General features: G+C 43.9%; 1 protein-coding gene across 1 annotated transcript in view; it reads right to left on the reverse strand.

Annotated features, from left to right (window-relative positions):
- jazf1b (JAZF zinc finger 1b) overlaps positions 1–19,410 on the reverse strand; it is a 340,149-nt gene that overhangs the window by 164,626 nt on the left and 156,113 nt on the right. Inside the window, exon 2 of the mRNA XM_038797271.1 lies at positions 6,905–6,977. Coding sequence (XP_038653199.1) covers positions 6,905–6,977 — 73 coding nt within the window. The remainder of the gene's footprint in view (positions 1–6,904; positions 6,978–19,410) is intronic.

Below are 19,410 nucleotides of genomic sequence, written 5' to 3' on the forward strand. Positions count from 1 at the left end.
TAGGCTTCAAATGAAGTTACTGTGAAAAGCCCCTAGTCACCACATTCCAGCGCCTGTTCGGGAAGGCTGTTACGGGAATCGAACCGTGCTGCTGGCCTGCATTCAAAGCCAGCGATTTAGCCCTGTGCTAAACAGCCCCAGATATGCTATCAAGGTTCCTGTTTGTCTTCCAGGCTCTTCTGATCTTTCTCCCGAAGGCCTTTTTCTGGAAACTGGAGACAGTGATCTCAGAATCTGTATGGACGGGTTGGGCGGTATGGATTTCAAATGACAGGCAGTATCAAGAAAGTCTTCAGCAGAGGAAACAGAGGAATAAGGGTTTCACCTGCTTCGAGAAACAACTCTACCAGTAGCCTACCAGCAAACCAAGATCTCATAATAATTGTAACATCCTCTGCGCCAGACCACATCCAAGAAACCAACTAACCCAAATTGGCTGCAGCATCTAAAATCTACATCTTAAGGACAATCAAAGGTCACCTAACCATACATTTGGACTCTAATTCCCCTTATTTCTGATACGTGTGTGTGTGTGTGTGTGTGTGTGCGCGCGCGCGCGCACTCGCGAGTGTTGGGTTTAGAGGCAAATTCATTTGCTCTTTCTTTGACTCAATTAAACCTTTTTTGATTGGCTCAATATTGCTCCAATTTAGAAAAGACATATCCTTGTGAAAACAAAACTTGAACCTTTGTTGTGACTGTCCAAAGAGGTTGAATAGAGAGGAGCCAGTTCACTCCTTCTCACTTGGTCAAAGCAAAGTAAACTGACTAAAATTAGTTTAGATGGTCCTGCTTAATGCTCCGCAACAGAGAAGTCTTTAAGAAAACTGTAAGTCCACCAAAAGCATTATTTGGATTTGGGGCGAAAGAGAAAATGCTGGAAAATCTCAGCAAGTCTGGCAGCATCTGTAAGGAGAGAAGAGAGCTCATGTTTCGAGTCCAATGACTCTTTGTCAAAGCTTTGACAAAGAGAAATCGGACTCGAAATGTTAGCTCTTTTCTCTCCTTACAGATGCTGCCAGGCCTGCTGAGATTTTACAGCATTTTCTCTTTCGTTTCAGATTCCAGCATCCGCCATAATTTGTTTTTTTATTTGGATTTGGGGTCATTTTAAACTAATAATGTGGACTCACGGACAATATATCAAGTTATTTGGGGACATAAAAGCTTCTGAAAATAAAGAATAAACAGAGAACCAGTGCCATTTGCAGCTGAAGTTATGATCTTTATCCAATTATAGGCCGGCATGCTACGTGTTGCTATTTGCACTTGGGATTCTAATATGTCTTAAAACAGTGCAAACCAGAATAGATCTTTTTTTAATATAAATACATGGAAACTAAAATCACTTCCAGTCTCATTAAGCAATTAAAATCTTAACGGTATGTGTTGGTGAAGGTGCAAAAGTATTCAAATATTCTATAAAGTCACAGATTTGAAATTTGAACACGTATTGCTTCCGCTCTCATTTTTCTTGGAGGGGCTTTTACCTGGCAGTTATCTCCTGCTTATTGAAGGAGTTCAGTGAAAGGCGAAGATAACCAATAGCTTGGGCCACTCATTTACTTTGGGTGAGAATGTCAAATTTTGCTTGTGTGTACGTTTCTGGCTTCCAAATGTGTGCGATTCTGGGATATTTTGATTCCTGGAATCTAGCTTTCTTTTTGATTTCTCTGTGCAAGCTACAAGTCAATGGCCAGGCTCTAGTTATGCCTAAATGCATCTAACATTTCTCCTGATGTACATATAATGAGACCTGCCTTCATTCATATTTGAATTGGGCCTGCAATTACCATACTCTATGTAAACTCTTAGGTTTTGCACTACCTTGTGTTCATACTTCATACAATTTGTGACAATAATTCAAGTCAAGCAGGTACTGACTGACCTGAATCCATCGGGGACAGGATTGGAAACCAGAGAATGGAATTGCCATTGTACAGATGAAGCTATTTCTGAATTACAGTGTGCAGTTTGATAACCTTACCTCAAAAAACAGATCGATGTTTGAGGAAGAACTCAGAAAAGAGAAGCGAGGATAATTCCTGGACTTGAAGAAATAAATTATGAAGGATGACAGAAAATACAAGGGGGGCATGATAAAAATGAGTTAAAAAAGGTATACGGTGGAACTAAAGGAACTTGTTATCATGGATATTGAATATAGAAATACAGAATACAATCGTAGAATTTGGAAGCTAGAAGGGAAATTAGAGATTAGGAGATACATTTTTGTAACAGCATTGTAGATGATTCTAGGTCAATGACACCTGTAATAAAGGAGCCAGAACAATTTTGCAAAGAAGGGTCCCCCCCACTGGGAAAGGCAGGTGATCAACAGGTGGTGTGGTTTCCCCCCACTGGGAAGTCATCTTTTGATTGAATAGGACTAGACAAAGCCTAAAGTAGTAGTGATCTGCAAAATTATATGTCCTCTGCTCATTTCTCCATGCCATGCATCTTGCTCTTTCCTGATCAGTTGCTCATAGGAGCACCCCATTTTCAATTTCAAGTTGTCTAACATCATCATTCTTTCTCCCTCTGTGACTATATCCCTCTAATCTTCCTTACATCACATTCTTCAGCAAGCATTTATTCCACAGAATATGGCCAATCCAACTTGGTTGCTTTTTCCTGAAGATAATCACTGATGATGTTTTCTTCTTCACCAGTCTGAGACCTTCCTCAATGTTCTCCAACTGACCCACTCCATCCTTACCCAGAAACACATTTCACAACTTTCTAATCATTGGATGTCTGCTTTGCACGAGGTCCATGCTTCAGTCTCGTAGAAGATACTCTTTTCTCATTCTTAGGCAGAGCAATTATAGCTCTAATTTTTTAAAATCACAATAATACCTTCTGACAGTGCTTCACACATACTCAAAATGAAGGAGACGGATGGTTCCAATTAAGTCTGGAATTGAAAGCCAGTCTCAGTAATGGTGACTATAAAACTATCATTGATTGCTGTACAAACCCATCCAGCTCACTAATGTCCTTAAGGGAAGAAAATCTACTGCCGTTATCCAGTCTGGCCGACATGTGTCTCTGGAGCCACAAAAATATGATCGACTCTAACTGTCCTCTGAAATAGTCTTGCAAGCCACTCAGTTCAAGGGCAATTAGGGATGGGCAACAAATGCTGGCCTTGCATGTGACGTCCATATCCCACAAAAGAGTAAAAAAGTAAGAACTGTTCCAGCTGTCGACCATTTACCTTGACCTCTACTTTCCCACCATTATTTCAATCTTAATAACTTTCATCTTTTTACATTTATTTTCATTCCATAAGCTTCCACTAGTTCATTGATTATATCCATTAATATCTGTAGATCCTCTGCAGTGCTAACCATTAGGACCTGGTCATCTGCAAATCTCATTACTTTCACCAATTGCCTCCTACTTTGACATCGCTCTACACTTAATTAAATATCTCCACAGCCAATTTTAAAGGATCACGTTTCAATCATTCATTTCTATTATACTGAAATCTTGTAAAAGGAGAACAACAGGCTAGATTTTTCTGTGTTTTCACTTATTTTTAGGCATAAAGCTGAGGAAAATGTAGCAGAGTTCCCTGCTCAGCACAAGCTTGCGCCATGTAAATGATTTTAAGTTGGCAATATGCTACATTCAATCTTTCTCTCAATGCCACATTACTGCCCCAAAACAAGGCCACTATAAAAATTACTTTATAAATCCCTCTAGAAATGCTAGTTAACTTGAAGGACTGCACACTTCTGATTTTGGATCTACTGCTTCATAAAGTTGTTCATTGTGAAAGTTTATTGACTTGGAAGATCTCAGGGTTAGAACCTAGAAAAGAGCTGAAAATTGATGAAGGGTATGAAACTATATTTTTAATATTTCTGGAGCCATTGTTCATCTACCGATGATGTCCTTTATCCTCGGTATTCCTCCTCATCTGTAGTTTCAGGAAGACGGTGGTGGTCTGGAAGTAAGTGGTGGAATCCTGTTGAATGTCCAAAGGAGCTGGTTAGTCTTGCTCTTAGTAGGGACCATACCGGCCCTCCCCGAACAGGCACCGGAATGTGGTGACTAGGGGCTTTTCACAGGAACTTTATTGAAGCCTACTTGTGACAATAAGTGATTATGATTATTATTATGGTCATTATCCAGCACTTATGTGTTGCAAATGTTACTTACCACTTATAGCCCAATCCTGAAAGTTGTCGAAATCATACTACGTGTGGGTATGGCCTGCTTCATTATCTTAGCAATGGAACTGAATCATCAGCGATCACCCCACTTCTGACTTTATGATGGGAGGAAATGCCATTGCTGAAGCAGCTGAAGATGGTTAGGCCTAGGGCACTGTCCTGAGGAACCCCTGCAGTAATTTCCTCAGGCTGAGATCATTAAGTACCATCAACCATAACAATATTCCATTGTGCTATGAATCTAGCCAATACAAAGATTTTCCTCTGATTCCCATCAATTCAATTTTATGAGGGTTCCTTGATGCCTCACTCAGCCAGATGCTGCCTTGATGGCAAGGGCATTCACACCCATCCCACCTCATCTTTGGAATTCAGTTAATTTGGACAAAAGCTGTAATGAGGTCTGGGGTGTAATGCCCAGGCCAAACCTAACTGAGCACCATTAACCAGGTGCCACTTGAATACAGCGTCAATGCCATCTCCCATCATCTTGCTGATGATTGTGAGTAGATTGACTGAGCAGTAATTAGCCAGATTGGATTTGTCCTGCCTTTTGAGGACAGGACATACCTGGGCAATTTTCCATATTGTCAGGTAAATGCCAATGTTGTAGCTGTCCTAGAACAGCTTGGCTAGGAGCGTGGCTTGCTCTGGAGCACAAGTCTTAGCACTGCAGCTGGGACGCTGACATAGCCTTTAATCTTTTCCTCTATTCAGTGCACTCAGTCATTTATTGATATCACATGGAGTGAATCAAACTGGCTGAAATCCATCATTTGTTGCAATGGGGACTTCAGGTGGAAGCCAAGATGGACTATCAATTTGGTTCTTCTAGCTGAAGATGGTCGCAAACACTTCAGCTCAACTTCAACTTTTGCATTCATGCACTAGGATCTAATATCATTGAGGATGAGGGTGATCATGAAAACTCCTCTTCTTGTTAACTGCTAATTATACATCACCATTCATGACTGTATGTGTAAGACGGCAGAACATCGATCTGATCCGTTGGTTGTAGGATTGTTTATCTCTCATTTCCAGTCTCTCCACTTAATTGAAGTGCCTCATCCTTGCAGTGGTCATATTTTTATCTTTCACAGCATGAATCCATGAGGCCTCTCTGAATAAGATTGGCAAAACAATGGGAATTCTTCTTTTGTCTATCATATCTTATGATCACAACCCAATCAGTCAGCCTTGAATTGTGATATCTCTGAGTCAGAAGGTTATGGGTTCCAGACACTTGAGCATGTTCGCCCTGTTGTGTGCTCTTTGACTATTGCATTTTTCTTCATTGCAACAGGGATTCAACTAATACAGAATTGGTAGTGAAGCACTCTAGTGAAAGAGAAAATGCTGGAAAATCTCAGCAGGTCTGGCAGCATCTGTAGGGAGAGAAAAAGCTAACGTTTCGAGTCCAATGACTCTTTGTCAAAGCTTTGTCAAAGTATGTGTTTTGTTTACCAATATAATCAAATATAATCTTACCCAGCTGGCTCTTCTCATGCGAACCTAGTCTGACAGTACTTGGTAGGCTATTCAACAGTGCAGACATCTGACGGAAAAGCTAAACATTTTCTGATCTAACATTTTAATGATTCGATCAGAAATTAGGAAGGTGCATCGTTCTATATTAAGATGGCTTGACCACAAGATGAAGATTGCAGTTGGAAGGCTGCTGGCTAACCATGAGCAGATCGGAATAAAGCAACAAAGATTATATATATATCTGCACTTATAAGGATACATTTAAGGCAAAATGTGACATCTTGCAGCGTGCATATGGGCGGAATTCTCCGACGACCCCCTCCCCCCAGGTTGGAGAAGCGGTGCCACGTGAATCGCGCAACTCCGCCCGACCCTGGGCGGGGCGCCTCCCTAGTGGCCTGGCCCGCCGATCGGTGGGCACCGATCGGCGGGCCGGCCTCTCTGTCCCCCGGCCTCCTTTCCTCCGCGCCAGCTCCTGTAGCCCTGCATCATTTGGCGTCGGGGCCGGCGCGGGGAAGAAGGCCACTGCGCATGCACTAGTTGGCGCCGGCACAACTGCACATGCGCAGACCCCGGGTTCAGCGCTGTCCTAGCCCCCTGTGGGCCGCAGAATGTGGTCCCGGAACGGGCGCTGACGCCGGAGTAAAACACTCTCGTTTTACTCCTGCCTCGGCATTTAGCCGCCCGATGGGAGAATCCCGCCCTTGACTTTTGCAGCTATTGGAGCTAAATTAATCAAAAACCACGGTTTAAGGAGCACTTGAGGAGGTGATCAAGAAAAACAAACTTATATCATACCTTATCGCATATATTTCAAAATGTTTCAAGTACAGTAAATTACTTTTGAAATGCATTGACTTAATTTAAAGCGAAAAAAGGTAAGAATGCAAAACAGGATGCTGACTCACTATTATGCATTTTGCACCATCACCCAACTCTAATTTCACTCTCAATGACTCGTGGACAGAACAGGGAAGAGTCAAGAAAGTGAAATTGTATTACAGCTATTATTAATAACTATAAATATAAAAAATTATTTTGTGGGGTGACACTAGCTTACATAGTTGATAAATATATTAAGTCACCTTCAAAATCTTGAAAGTACAAAGTACATTGCATATACTGCATCCCAAAAAATTGGTTTTACATTGTTCTGCTCCCTTTTTTGAAAGAAATCTCCACAAGAAATAACAAAGCGTTCATTTAGGTGTTTGTATGAAAAGTCTTCTTACCTGTTAACATAACTTAGAGCTACATATGTTGGCTGTTGTAGCTCTTGTTTCTCTAACACCCGTGGGTCTGTGTCTGCAGGGAAGAAAACAGAATTATGAATAATTACCATGACTTCAGACAGGTTCACATTATCTCACTAATAGACTTCTCAAGTATAAAGAAAACAAATTACTGTGTGATCAGATAAAAATTGTCAGTTTTTAAATAATGTAATTTTACTCCAACACAAACTGCCCGGGATATTAAAATAAATAATAAATAATAAAAGCTTTACGATATAATAGTGACAATAGTGATGTATTGTTTCATTAAAATATAGCTCTTCTTTTCGCCAAGATCCTGGCATTGAGGTTGGAACTCAGTCTCTAGTTGAGGAGGACCAGATGGGATTTGTGAAGGGCCATCCAATGTGAGGCAACTGCTTATGTGATTCTCACGCCAGCGGTTGGGCTCCTGAGGTAATCGTGTTGCTGGATGCAGAAAAAGCATTTGTTAGGGTCGAGTGGAGCTACCTCTTTGCAGTTTTGGAGAAGTTTGGGTTGGGCCCTGGGTTTGCATCGTGGGTGTGGTTGTTGTCCAAGGCTCCTTCTGCCAGCATTCGTACCAACATCATGAGTTTGGGGTATTTTCGGCTGCAAGGGGGGGTGGCGAGGCAGGAGGGTCCTAGGTCTCCCCTTTTGTTCACGTTGGTGATTGAGCCACTGGCTATTGCTCTGAGGGCCTCAAATAAGTGGAGAGGGATTGTTAGGGAAAGGGGTGGAACACAGGGCGTCCTTGTATGCGGGTGACCTGCTATACGTGAGGGACCCGGGAATGTTACAGGGGGCATAATGAGTATATTGAAGAACTTTAGCTCCTTCTCTGGATACAAGTTAAACTTAGGTATTCTGTGGTCAACAATTAGGGGAAGGATGTCAGTCCAGTGGAGGTGGGGCTACCTTGCAGTCACGCCGGGACTAGCTTTCGGTATTTGGAGGTACAGGTGGCTCGGGATTGGGCACGGCTCAGTAAATTGAATTATACCAGCCTAGTGAGTCGGGTCAAGGCTGACCTGCAACGGTGGGAGAGCCTCCTGTTGTCCTTGGCGGGCCGGTTCAATCCATCAAGATGAACGTTTAACCAAGATTCTTGTTCTTATTTCAGTGTCTTACGGTATTCCCCCCCCCCCCCCCCCCCCAAAGTCATTTTCTCGGGATTTAGTGGCTTATATCGGGTTTCAAATGGGTGGGAAAACCCTCCCCAAGGATTCGGAGAAGGTCCTGCAGAGGGATAGATTGTCGTGGGGGCTTGCGCTGCCAAATTCGATGTTTTATTACTGGGCCGCCAATGCGGAAGAGTGTTGGGGTGATGTGGAGACCAGGGGTCTACTTGGGTGTGGATGGAGTCTGGGTTATGGAGAGGGTTGAGTTTGGGGGCACTGGTGACTGTGCCTCTGCCATTTGCTCCGGTAGTTGTCTCCACTTAAAAAATATGGAGCAACTCCGTCAGCACTTCAAGTTGGGGTCAGTGTCAAGGCTGGCTCCATTTGTAAGAACCACTTGTTTGAGCTCGCAAAGTTGGATGCCACATTTGGAGGGTGGAAGGGGCTGGAGAGAGAGTGAGTGATTTATTCCTGAAGGGGCAGTTGGCCAGCCTGAAAGAGAAAGTCGGGCTCTCAGGCTCGGATGCGATTAGGTACCTTCAGGTATGGAATTTTGTGTTTAGTATGATATTCCCGACATTCCCGGTGGCGCCGCCATCAACCTTACGGAGAGGATTTTACCCTGTGCAGGGTCGGAAGAGGGGAATATGTCTGACATATATGGATGGATTTTGGGAGAGGATCTGGTCTTGTTGGAAGGGGTGAAGACCAAACGTGGGGTGGAGCTGTGGCCTATAATGGAGGCAGAGGTGTGGAGTGAGGCCGTTCGTAGGGTGAATGCCACATCATCCTGTGCGAGGCTGAGCCTAATCCAGCTCAAGGTACTAAGCTGGTCAGACGCACCTCACTAGAACCAGAATGAGTTGTTTTTTTGCAGGGGTTGAAGATAAGTGTGAGCGCTGTTTCAGAGGGCCCGCGAATCACACGCACATGCCCTGGTTCTGTCGTAAGTGTGAGTGTTATGCAGTCTCTTTTTTCAGTAATTCTGAACATTGAGCTGGAGCCCTGCTCTTTAGTGGCTATATTTGGGGTCATAGAGTCATACAGCACAGAAAAGGCCCTTTGGCCCATCTTATCTGTGCCGGTCAAAAACAACCACCTAACTATTCTAATCCCATTTTCAAGCACTTGGCTCATAGCCATGTATACCCTGGGATCGCAAGTGGACATCTAAATACTTCTTAAATGTTATGAGGGTCTCTGTCTCCACCACCCTTTCAGGCAGAAAATTCCAAACTCCCAAACAACCCTCTGAGTAAAAATGTTTTCCCTCACATCCCCTTTAAGCCCCCCCCCCCCCCCCCCCCCCCAACCTTAAATATATGCCCCTGGTCATTGACTCCTCCATCAAGGGGAAAGAATTGTTCCTGTTGACTCTTATCTATGCCCCTCATAATGTTATACGTCTCAATCATGCCCTCCCGTCTCCTGTGCTCCAAGGAAAACAATGTGTTTATCCAATCTCTCTTTATAACTAACACTCTCCAGCCCAGGCAACATCCTGATAAATCTCCTCTGCACCCTTTCCAGTGCTATCACATCCCTCCTATAATGTGAATTCCAGAACTGCGCACAATATTCCAGCTGTGGCCTAACCAACATTTTATACAGTTCCAGAAAAACCTCCCTGATCTTAAACTCTATGCCTCGGGTAACGAGGGCAAGTATACCATATACCTTCTTAACCACTGTATCCACCTGCACACTAAGATCCCTCAGCATCCTGCCGTTCATCATGTATTCCCTTGCTTTATTTTCCTGCCCAAGTGCATCACTGCACACATATACGTGGTGAATGCCATTTGCCACTAATCAGCCCATCTGACCAGCCTGTCAATATCCTCCGGTAACAGAATGCCATCCTTCTCACTATTTACCACCCCACCAATTTCTATATCATCCTCAAACTTACTGATCTGCCCTCCTTACATTCATATCTAGATCATTTCTTTAATCCACAAACAGCAAAGGGGTATTGGTCCTGCCGGAGCTGTCGATGGGGATGGGGGCAGATGACCAGGCCTATGCCCCTCGCTGGTTCCTCGGAGGTGACTCCTGGTGCGTTGGAGGCTGGTGATGCCACCTACTGTCACTGCGTAGCTAGGTGATTTAATGGAGTTTTTGCACCTTGGGAAGGTCAAATGCACAGTGAGGGGGGTCAATTGAAGGGTTCTACTGGAGATGGAAACGATTTAGATTGTATTTCAAAGAATTGGTCACTGTTAGATGTTCGAGGGGGGATAGGGAGCAATGGGGGTGTGGGTTAGTTTACTAGATAATTGTTGCTGTTTGGATTTTTTTGTTCTTGTATTTTTTGGTATAAAATGACAAAAGTTTACTGAAAATATATTTTAAAAATATAGCTCTTAAAAAACCCAACACCATTGTCAACTGAAACTTGGTCAAAGAGGTAAAAGGAGGAAAGAGAGTTGGAGAGGCAGAGAGATTTACAGAGGAATTCCAGAGCTTAGGACCTTAGTAGCTTAAGGCACACCAATCAATAGTGGTATGATTCCAAACATGTTGTTCAAAAGGCCAGAATTGGTAAAGCATAAATATATCTCACACTGCCATGAAGTATTAGGAAGGTATTTGAAAACAAGGTTAAAAATGTTAAAATCAAGTTTTCTCTCAAAGAGGAGCCAATGCAAGTCATTGAGCACAGAGTGATGGGTGAATACGACTTGGTGTGAGTTACACTTTTGAATGACCTCAAGTTTATGGGGCTAGAAGATGGGAGTCCAGCCCAGGAGTGAAATGTAACAGTGAAGTCTTGATATAATTAAGGTATGGATGAGCTGAAGCAGGGATGGAGTCGGGCAATGTTAATGAAATGTGGACTGAAACTCATTCTGGGGTCAAATGTGATACCAAGGTTGGACGCAGCCTGGTTAGCGTTAGACAGTTGAGAGGGACGAACAGGCAGCTACAGAACAGAGAAGCTAATGAGGCCAATGGTTATGGTCTTCCCAGTATTGACATTTCTGCTCATCAGCAATCAAGGAGGCAAAAGGAGGGGAGCAGAAAGCAGCAAACTACAGGCCAATTAGCCTAAAACCATAGAGAAAGTGCTAGAATCCATTATTAAGGAGGTTATAGCAGGGTACTTAGATAATCACAATTTGATCAGGGACAGCCAACAAGGCTTTGTGAACGGAAGGCAAGTTTAACTAATGTTAGCTTTTTAAACAAATTAACATTCAAGATGGATAAAGGGGAATTGGTAGATGTGGTAAATTTGGATTTCCAAAGGCATATGATAAGGTGCCACAGTAAAGGTTACTACGCAAGATAAGAGCACATGGTGCAAGGGGTAACATATTAGCATGGCTAAAAGATTGGTTGGCTAACAGGATGTAGACAGAAGGGGTAAATGTTTTTTTTTGGATTAGCCAGCTGTAATTAATGGAGTGCCCACAGGGACCAATGCTGAGTCCTCAACTATTTACAATTTATACAAATGACTTGGATGAAGGGACTGAAAGTATGGTAACTAAATTTGCAAATGACACTAAGATATGTAAGAGAGTAAGTTGTCAAGAGGAGGTAGAGAATGCAAAGGGATGTAGACAGGTTAAGTAGAGGGCAGAAACGTTGCAGCTGGAGTATAATGTGGGTAAATATGAACTTGTTCACTTTGGCAGGAAGATTAGAAAAGCAGTATACTATTTAAAATGGTGAAAGATTGCAGAACTCAGTGATAGAGGAATCTGGGGGTCCTGGTACATGAATCACAAGGTTAGTATGCAGGTACAGCAAATGATAGGAAGACAAATGGAATGATGATGCTTATTGCAAGAGAAATGGAAAATAAAAGTAGAGAAATTTTACTTCAGCTGTCCAGGACCTTGGTGAGACCACATCTGTAATAGTGTATGCAGTTTTAATCTCTTTACATCATAGAATCTCTACCGTACAAAAGAAGGCCATTCGGCCCATCAAGTGTGCACTGAACTTCTGAACGAGCACACCATATATGCCCATTCCTGCGCCCTATCCCAATAACCCCTTAACCTAATCTGCACATCTTTGGACTGTGGGAGGAACCAAAGCATCCAGACAAAACCACACACGAGGAGAATGTGCATACTCCTCAAAGAAAGTCTGAAAGAGGGAGGTATGTGACATGTTGCTGCCTTCAGCCATTTCTTCAATAGATTTCTTCAAAAGCACCCAGGGCATTGTAATATAAGACATTTCAAAATCATGAGTTTAGCCACATGATCTCTCTCTCTAGCCATAATGATCTGAGTATTCCACAGAAGGTAACTGAGGAGCTAACTGAAGGTAACAGATGATTATTTTGTCAATGTCCCAGCCGTCACTTAATTTGTCCATTCTCCCCTGCAATGAGCTAGGAAGAATATATAAACACCCTCAACATAGACATTGTTTTCATAGACTTTGGCCCTGTCTGATGGCCTGGAACATAGTTTTATAGAAATACAAATGGGGACAGCCAGTTACAAGCTTTCTTTGAAGCAATTAATGACATCAGCAGGTGTGAAATTCAAAAGGAGGTTTTCCTTGGCATATCCTAATTGTAATCCCCACTGAAAATTTAACAATATCAGCTAGCATGGGAACCTGGAAGAGAAGTTGGGTGGTCAGCAATTTAGAGGGAATAGAGTTAGAGAGCAAGAGGTGGACCTTATGTACATGCTGAGCTGAGAGACGAAATGAGAGGGTTTAGGAGAAAATTAAGAACGATGCAACTTCAGGACCTTTGAGGTGGTTTCACCCCATGGATTAGGGAAGGAATTGGTAGAGGCAGATGGCCTCAATCGTAGTGAGTTCTTTGCACACCATTGGAGGTGAGGGGGCTGGTAGAAGTCAGAGGAGAGGGGATTAAGACAATTTACATTGAAAATCAATGGTACATTCAACATTTGGAATAAAATTTAACTATACAAAAAGGACAGAATAAAACAATGAATTTAATCCAATGTCTTGTGAATTGCAGTTCATAGGAATTTAGGGGTAGTAGGCCATTCAGCCTATCAAACTTGCTCCGCCATTCAGTAAGATCATGTCTGACCATCCACCTCAATGACCTTGTCCTCACACTATCCTTAGATCACTTTATGTCATTGGTATTTAGAAATCTGTCCATCTCTACTTTAAATTTACTCAATGACTGAGCTGCCAAAGCCCTGCAGTAGAGAAATCCAAAAATTTACAAACCTCTGGGTAAATTACATTTCAATCAGCTCCTAATGCCTGGTCTCTCAGTCAAGCACTGAGTGCCTTTGAATGAGGATCCCACCTTTCCCCAACATGGGCCCACAAGAAATCCCAACAGGGCTTGTTTTGCGGACTTCCTGCATGGCAACACTATGCAGGTTGAATATCAGCAGCACTGGGATGAGATCCTTATATGACCCTTGAGAGCCTCAATTAGCATTCAGATGGGAAGTCAGCGGACCCCACGTCACACTCTCCCACTCAATTAAATTCTCCCCTTGCCTTCAAACTTATTACCGGGATTAAATTCGACCCACGGAGTAGCGAGAGGAAGACTCAGGTTAATTTAAGATTGGCAATAAAAATAAAATTCTTATAATTTCCAATGCAGCACCAATCAACACGAGCATAGCAACAACAAAATAGCAAGAGATTTAAAAACATATAACTTTCCTGCATTCCATCTTCACCTCCCAGTAGTTAGTGGTCATAAAGCACTTGGGTGCCCCTACATACAGGGACTTGAAAATAATTTCCAGTACCATCTACAAAGTAATATTATGACAAACTATGGGTCGTAAATTGCCATAAATAATTAGTTCTGAAAATTAATCTGGGGCGGGATTCTCCCGTACCCGGCGGGGCGGGGGGTCCCGGCGGGGCGGAGTGGCGTGAACCACTCCGGCACCGGCCTGCCCCAAAGGTGCAGAATCCTCTGCACCTTCAGGGGTTAGGCCGGCGCCGGAGTGGTTTGCGCCCCGCCGGCCGGCGTGGAAGGCCTTTGGCGCCACGCCAGCCGGGGCCGAAGGGACTCCGCCGGCTGGTGCGGGAGCGTCAGTGGCTGCTGATGTCATACCCGCACATGCGTAGGGGGGTGTTCACCTACGCATCTGCCATCGCGGAGACGAACATGGCCGACGCGTAGGAAAAGAATGCCCCCACGGCACAGACCCGCACGCGGATCAGTGCGCCCCAATCGCGGGCCAGGCCACCGTGGGGGCAACCCCGGGGCGAGATCCCCCCCCCCCCCCCCCCCCCCCCCCACAGCCCACCAGGTCCTGCCGGTAAGGGACCTAGTCTACTTTACGCTGGCGGGACTGGCAAAGAACCAGCGGGACTTCGACCCATCGCGGGCCGGAGAATCGCCGGAGGGGCCGCTGCAAGCGGCCGCCGACCGGCACGATTCCCACCCCTGCCAAATCTCCGGTGCCGGGGAATTCGGCGGCCGGGGGTGGGGGTCGGAGAATCCCGCCCCGGATTTCTAAAAATTACACGCAACAAAAATAAAAAAGTCTGCCACTATTTTCTACAGGCAAAATTCTAATAGTTTGATACAACGAGAACCCGCGATGCATTGCAGTAATTCAAGTTGCAGAATTATCAAAAGGCTTCTTATAAAGGATTACTTATTTTAGGGAAATTGTCTGTTCATATGCACTTCACAAAGTAAGCATATGATGTAGTTTGGGCTAGTACTTTCACCTTTAAGACCTGTGAGGGCCATGATTAACAGATGATTTAATACTGCAGCACATTCAATTTATCAACTGAAATGTGTTACCGATACTTTCCAACGAAAGGGATAAAAAAAAAGCACAAGCTCGTGTCTATTGGCCATATGAAACAGCAAAAACCAATTCCAAACGTCTAAATGAAATTTTTATATATATTTTTATTAGTTTTTTATTTTTACCAATAATGCAACAAACCCTCAAAACTGATGCAGTACAGTTAAAATGTTTCTATATATATATTTAAAAATAAATTTAGAGTACCCAATTCATTTTTTCCAATTAAGGGGCAATTTTAATGTGGCCAATCCACCTAACCTCCACATCTTTGGGTTGTGGAGGCAAAATCTATGCAAACACGGGGAGAATGTGGAAACTCCACACAGACAGTAACCCAGAGCTGGGATCGAACCTGGGACCTCGGCACCGTGAGACTGCAGTGCTGACCACTGCGCCGCCGTGCTGCCATTTTTCGGCATACATGAGTACAGAAAAGGGCAGAAGAATGTCAACACAGTAGGTTCTTAAACGTATGGCCTCCAACCATGCAATAGGAAAAAAACGGATAAGTTAAAGAATAGGCGAGAAGAGGATAAGGCAGGCCATGTAAACATGATAATATGATGCACGCCTTCATGCACAACGAATTGAAAACAGTGCTACATAACTTATGGGAAACCTTGTAGGAGCAAGTCAGACATAGCAGAACCTATAAATTTGAGATAGGGATCGCATACATTTCGGAATACATCCGATTTAGGGGCTGGTTTAGCTCACTGGGCTAAATCGTTGGCTTTTAAAGCAGACCAAGCAGGCCAGCAGCACGGTTCGATTCCCGTACCAGCCTCCCCAGACAGGCGCCGGAATGTGCCGACTGGGGCTTTTCACAGTAACTTCATTGAAGCCTACTCGTGACAATAAGCAATTTTCATTTCATTTCATTCATTTAGAATGGAGTATGCAAGTTAGGAACTCCATAGGGATATATTTCCCGATAATTTTATGCTTATTTTGAATTGAAGGATACTTATCCTTCTTGTAATGCAGAATAAGACCAACAGCGTGGGTTCAATTCCCGTTCCAGCCTCCCCGAACAGGGGCCGGAATGTGGCGACGAGGGGCTTTTCACAGTAGCTTCATTGAAGCCTACTTGTGACAATAAGCGATTATTATTATTATCGCTTATCCAGGAGTAAAGGATGAGAGAATTCTCTCCGGTGCCACACTGACAACTTCATATCTACATTCAGGAGTAAAATAGGCCTATAGGATGTGCACTCTTCAAGATTCTTGTCTGCCTTCAGAATTAAATAAATATTCACCTCCCGAGGGTCTGTGGTAACAGACCTGCTTCAAATGAGTTAACTATATATGCTAATCAGTGGATCTAATAGCAAGTCTTTAAATTCCTTGTAATACTCAAACCCAAAACTATCAGGCCCTGGGACCTTGCCAGATTGAAGCTCCTTCAATGCAAGAGTCACTTCCCCTTTAGAAACAGGAGCATTCAGGACAAACCTTTGGTCCTCAGAGATCGTTGGGAGCTTAAGAGAAGAGACAAAACGCTCCATCAGTGTCAGTGCATCCTCAGACTAGTCTGATTTATATAAATTGGTCTAAAAACCCTTAAATGAGTTGTTGATATCCTCAGCTCAGCGGGAATAACCCTGGAGGCAGCCTTCTTTCTCATCAGAAAGGCCAGATATCTGCTTGGTTTTTTTCCAAATACATATAACTTTTGTTTCGCAAACTTTAAACTCCTCTCAGCCTGCTGAGTCAGCAAGGAATCCAGTGCTGCGCAAGTTGCACGAATATCTTGCAACAATAAGCGGCTAGGAGGCCTGATACGCTCGCTGCTTCAGCCAATTTTACTTCCAACCGGCGCTGTACTCCAGCATTTTATGCCTTTTGTCGGTCGTGTATGAAATGACTAGCCCTCAAGCATAAGCCTTACAGGTTTCCCACAGGATAGAGGGGCTTACATCAGAGATGGAATTGACTGAGTAGAAGAAGTCAAATTCCATCTTAAAAGATGTGGTAAATGAATTATCCCTGAGCATGGCGCATCAGATCTCCAGGTCCCTCAAGCAAAAACTACAAAAATGAGACCATGATCAGAATTCACTGTATTGCCTATGGAACAGGAAGCACCAAATGCAGCATTGCTCCTGACATGAAGAAATAGTTCATTGTAATATGACATTAATGAGATGCAGAAAAAATAGTGATTTCCTTATCGCGAGGATGAAGTGTTCTCCACATATCTATGTACCCCACCTCCTCGCAAACCGACACAAGCACCCTGACCTGTTATATCGGAGGTGGTTTTTGGAGCTGAAGCATTGAGGAGTTACGGTGACAATTGAAGTCCCAACCTATTAAGGAATTAGCCAATACCAGATCAGCAAAGGACCATGAAGACTTTAGTAACAAATTCAGGGGAATAATTTGGAGGACCATACACATTCATTAGCAAGACAAACTCCCTATATAAAAGGCCCTTGACAATCATGTATCTACGTCACCCCCTCTCTCTCCCCCCCCCCCCCCCCCCCCCCCCCCCCGCCTCTTGTCATTCACCCAGTTCCCTATTTTGAAAGGCACATTTTTGTTGACTAATTTTGCTATTCCCCGATTATTGGTCAAGAACAAGGTGAAAAAAACGGCCTCACCCAGCTCCATCTCAACCTTAAGTGCTCATCAGTTAAATGAGTTTCCTGCAACAAAGCTATGTCAACTCTCTCCTTTTTAATTAAAAAATCTTTCTTTTCTTAATAGGATGATGTTTCCCCCGTACATTCCAAGACAACATTTTTAATTTTTAACTCTTCTTTATCCCCAAAATGAATACAAATAGAAATGATTTGCGACAACACTAATCACTAATTCTAGGTGGATATTCCTCAACGCATGTGAGGATTTGTAGGGCGATCCCTACAACCTTTCCTTCTTTCATTTAATCACTACCATTGCTGGCCATGCTTTCAGCTATCTCAGCCCTATACTCTGGAAAGCCATCTGCCTCTCCACTTCTTTTTCTTCCTTTAAGATGTTCCTTAAATCCTACCTCTTTTGACCAACCTTTTGATCAACCTTCCCCAATATCTTATGTTGCTCAATGTCTAATTTTTCGTTATCATGCTCCTGTGAAGCACCTTGGTACATTTTAATATATTAAAGGTGCTTTATAAGTACAAGATGTTGTTGATTTCAATTTAATCAAAGCAGACAAACGATTCTGGCGGAAAATAAAAATCTCTCCTATCACTATAAAATACAGTGCAGTTTAATTATTAAACTAATTTTGCTACAATTCAAATATAATGATACCTTCAGGTAGTGGGCAAGATAAGGAGTTGCTGGTTTGTAAATCCTATCTATGTCTGTAAAGCCTGATCTCCTTCTCACCTGACATTCATACATGTGTGCTTTCTAGCAGGAGTCACTGGATTGTGATCAGAAGCTACTAGAGAGGCTTCCATGGAGCGAGAGGTCGCTTATTTGGTAGCTCCCGCCCGTGGTGGACCTTTGGGACCGTTTCCCCCGACTTATGGGGGATCTGATCGGTAAAATTGGAAACTGGTGAGGTAGAGGAGAAGAATCTCCAACCAGTTTATGGAGTTGTGGACCAGAAGTGGTCTACAAAGAGAGATTGTTAGGGAGTGAAGTCAGGGACACATGGTGGAGGCTCAGGGACTCGGATTGCCAGCCCTATGGTCAACAGAGCAGCTGGTGGAATTCCTTCAGGAGAGCTTCGCCAAGCAAAGACAAGAGTACCTGGACCCAATTAAGATGGAGACTGACCTGGTGCAGAAAAGATTGGAAAGACAGGGACAGGCGATCCAGAAGATGGAAGAGAAGGTGGCTGAGCACGGGAACCAGCTAACTGCGATGGCGACGGAGATGGAGCTGATGAGGGACCACCAGAAAAGGCTGCAGGAGAAGATGGAGGAGCAGGAGAACAGGTCATGCAGGCAGACCCTGAGGATCATTGGCCTCCCGGAGGGCATTGAGGGATCGGACGCAGGGGCATACGTGCCGCATATGTTCGAGAAGCTGCTGGGGGAAGGTGCGTTTGCTCGACCCTTAGAGGTGGACTGGGCGCACAGAGCGCTTGCGAGGAAGCCACTGATGAATGAGCCGTCGAGGGCGATGGTGGTACAAATGCACCGGTTCCTGGATAAGGGACAGATCTTGAGGTGGGCCAGGCAGACGAGGAGCTGTAAATGGAAAATAATGAGATGCGCATTTACCAGGACTTGGATGCAGAACTGACCAAAAGAAGGGCAAGCTTCAACAAAGTTAAAACGGCCCTCTTCAAGAAGGGGGTGAAGTTCGGCATCTTGTACTCAGCTCGTTTGTGGATTACTTACGAGGGGCAAGAGCTTTATTTCGATTGCCAAATGAGGCGATAAACTTTGTTCAGGACAGGGGACTGGCAGGTGATGGAGGACATTAAACAGTTTTGTGTGCGGGTTAACTTTGTTCTTGTGGGGTGGATGGAATTTTCTTCTTTGTGTTTGTTGGGGATTGTTATGTTTTGCATATGTATGTCCGAGCGGTGGGGGGGAGGAGGAGATCAATGGGGGGTAGGAACCTTGGCGCCATGGGCGGGGATTACCAGGCTAGCTGGGCAGGCTAGCTCATGGAAGCGCAGTGGGGGTTGAGC

Source organism: Scyliorhinus canicula, chromosome 5, assembly GCF_902713615.1.
Source record: "Scyliorhinus canicula chromosome 5, sScyCan1.1, whole genome shotgun sequence".
Taxonomy (NCBI): domain Eukaryota; kingdom Metazoa; phylum Chordata; class Chondrichthyes; order Carcharhiniformes; family Scyliorhinidae; genus Scyliorhinus; species Scyliorhinus canicula.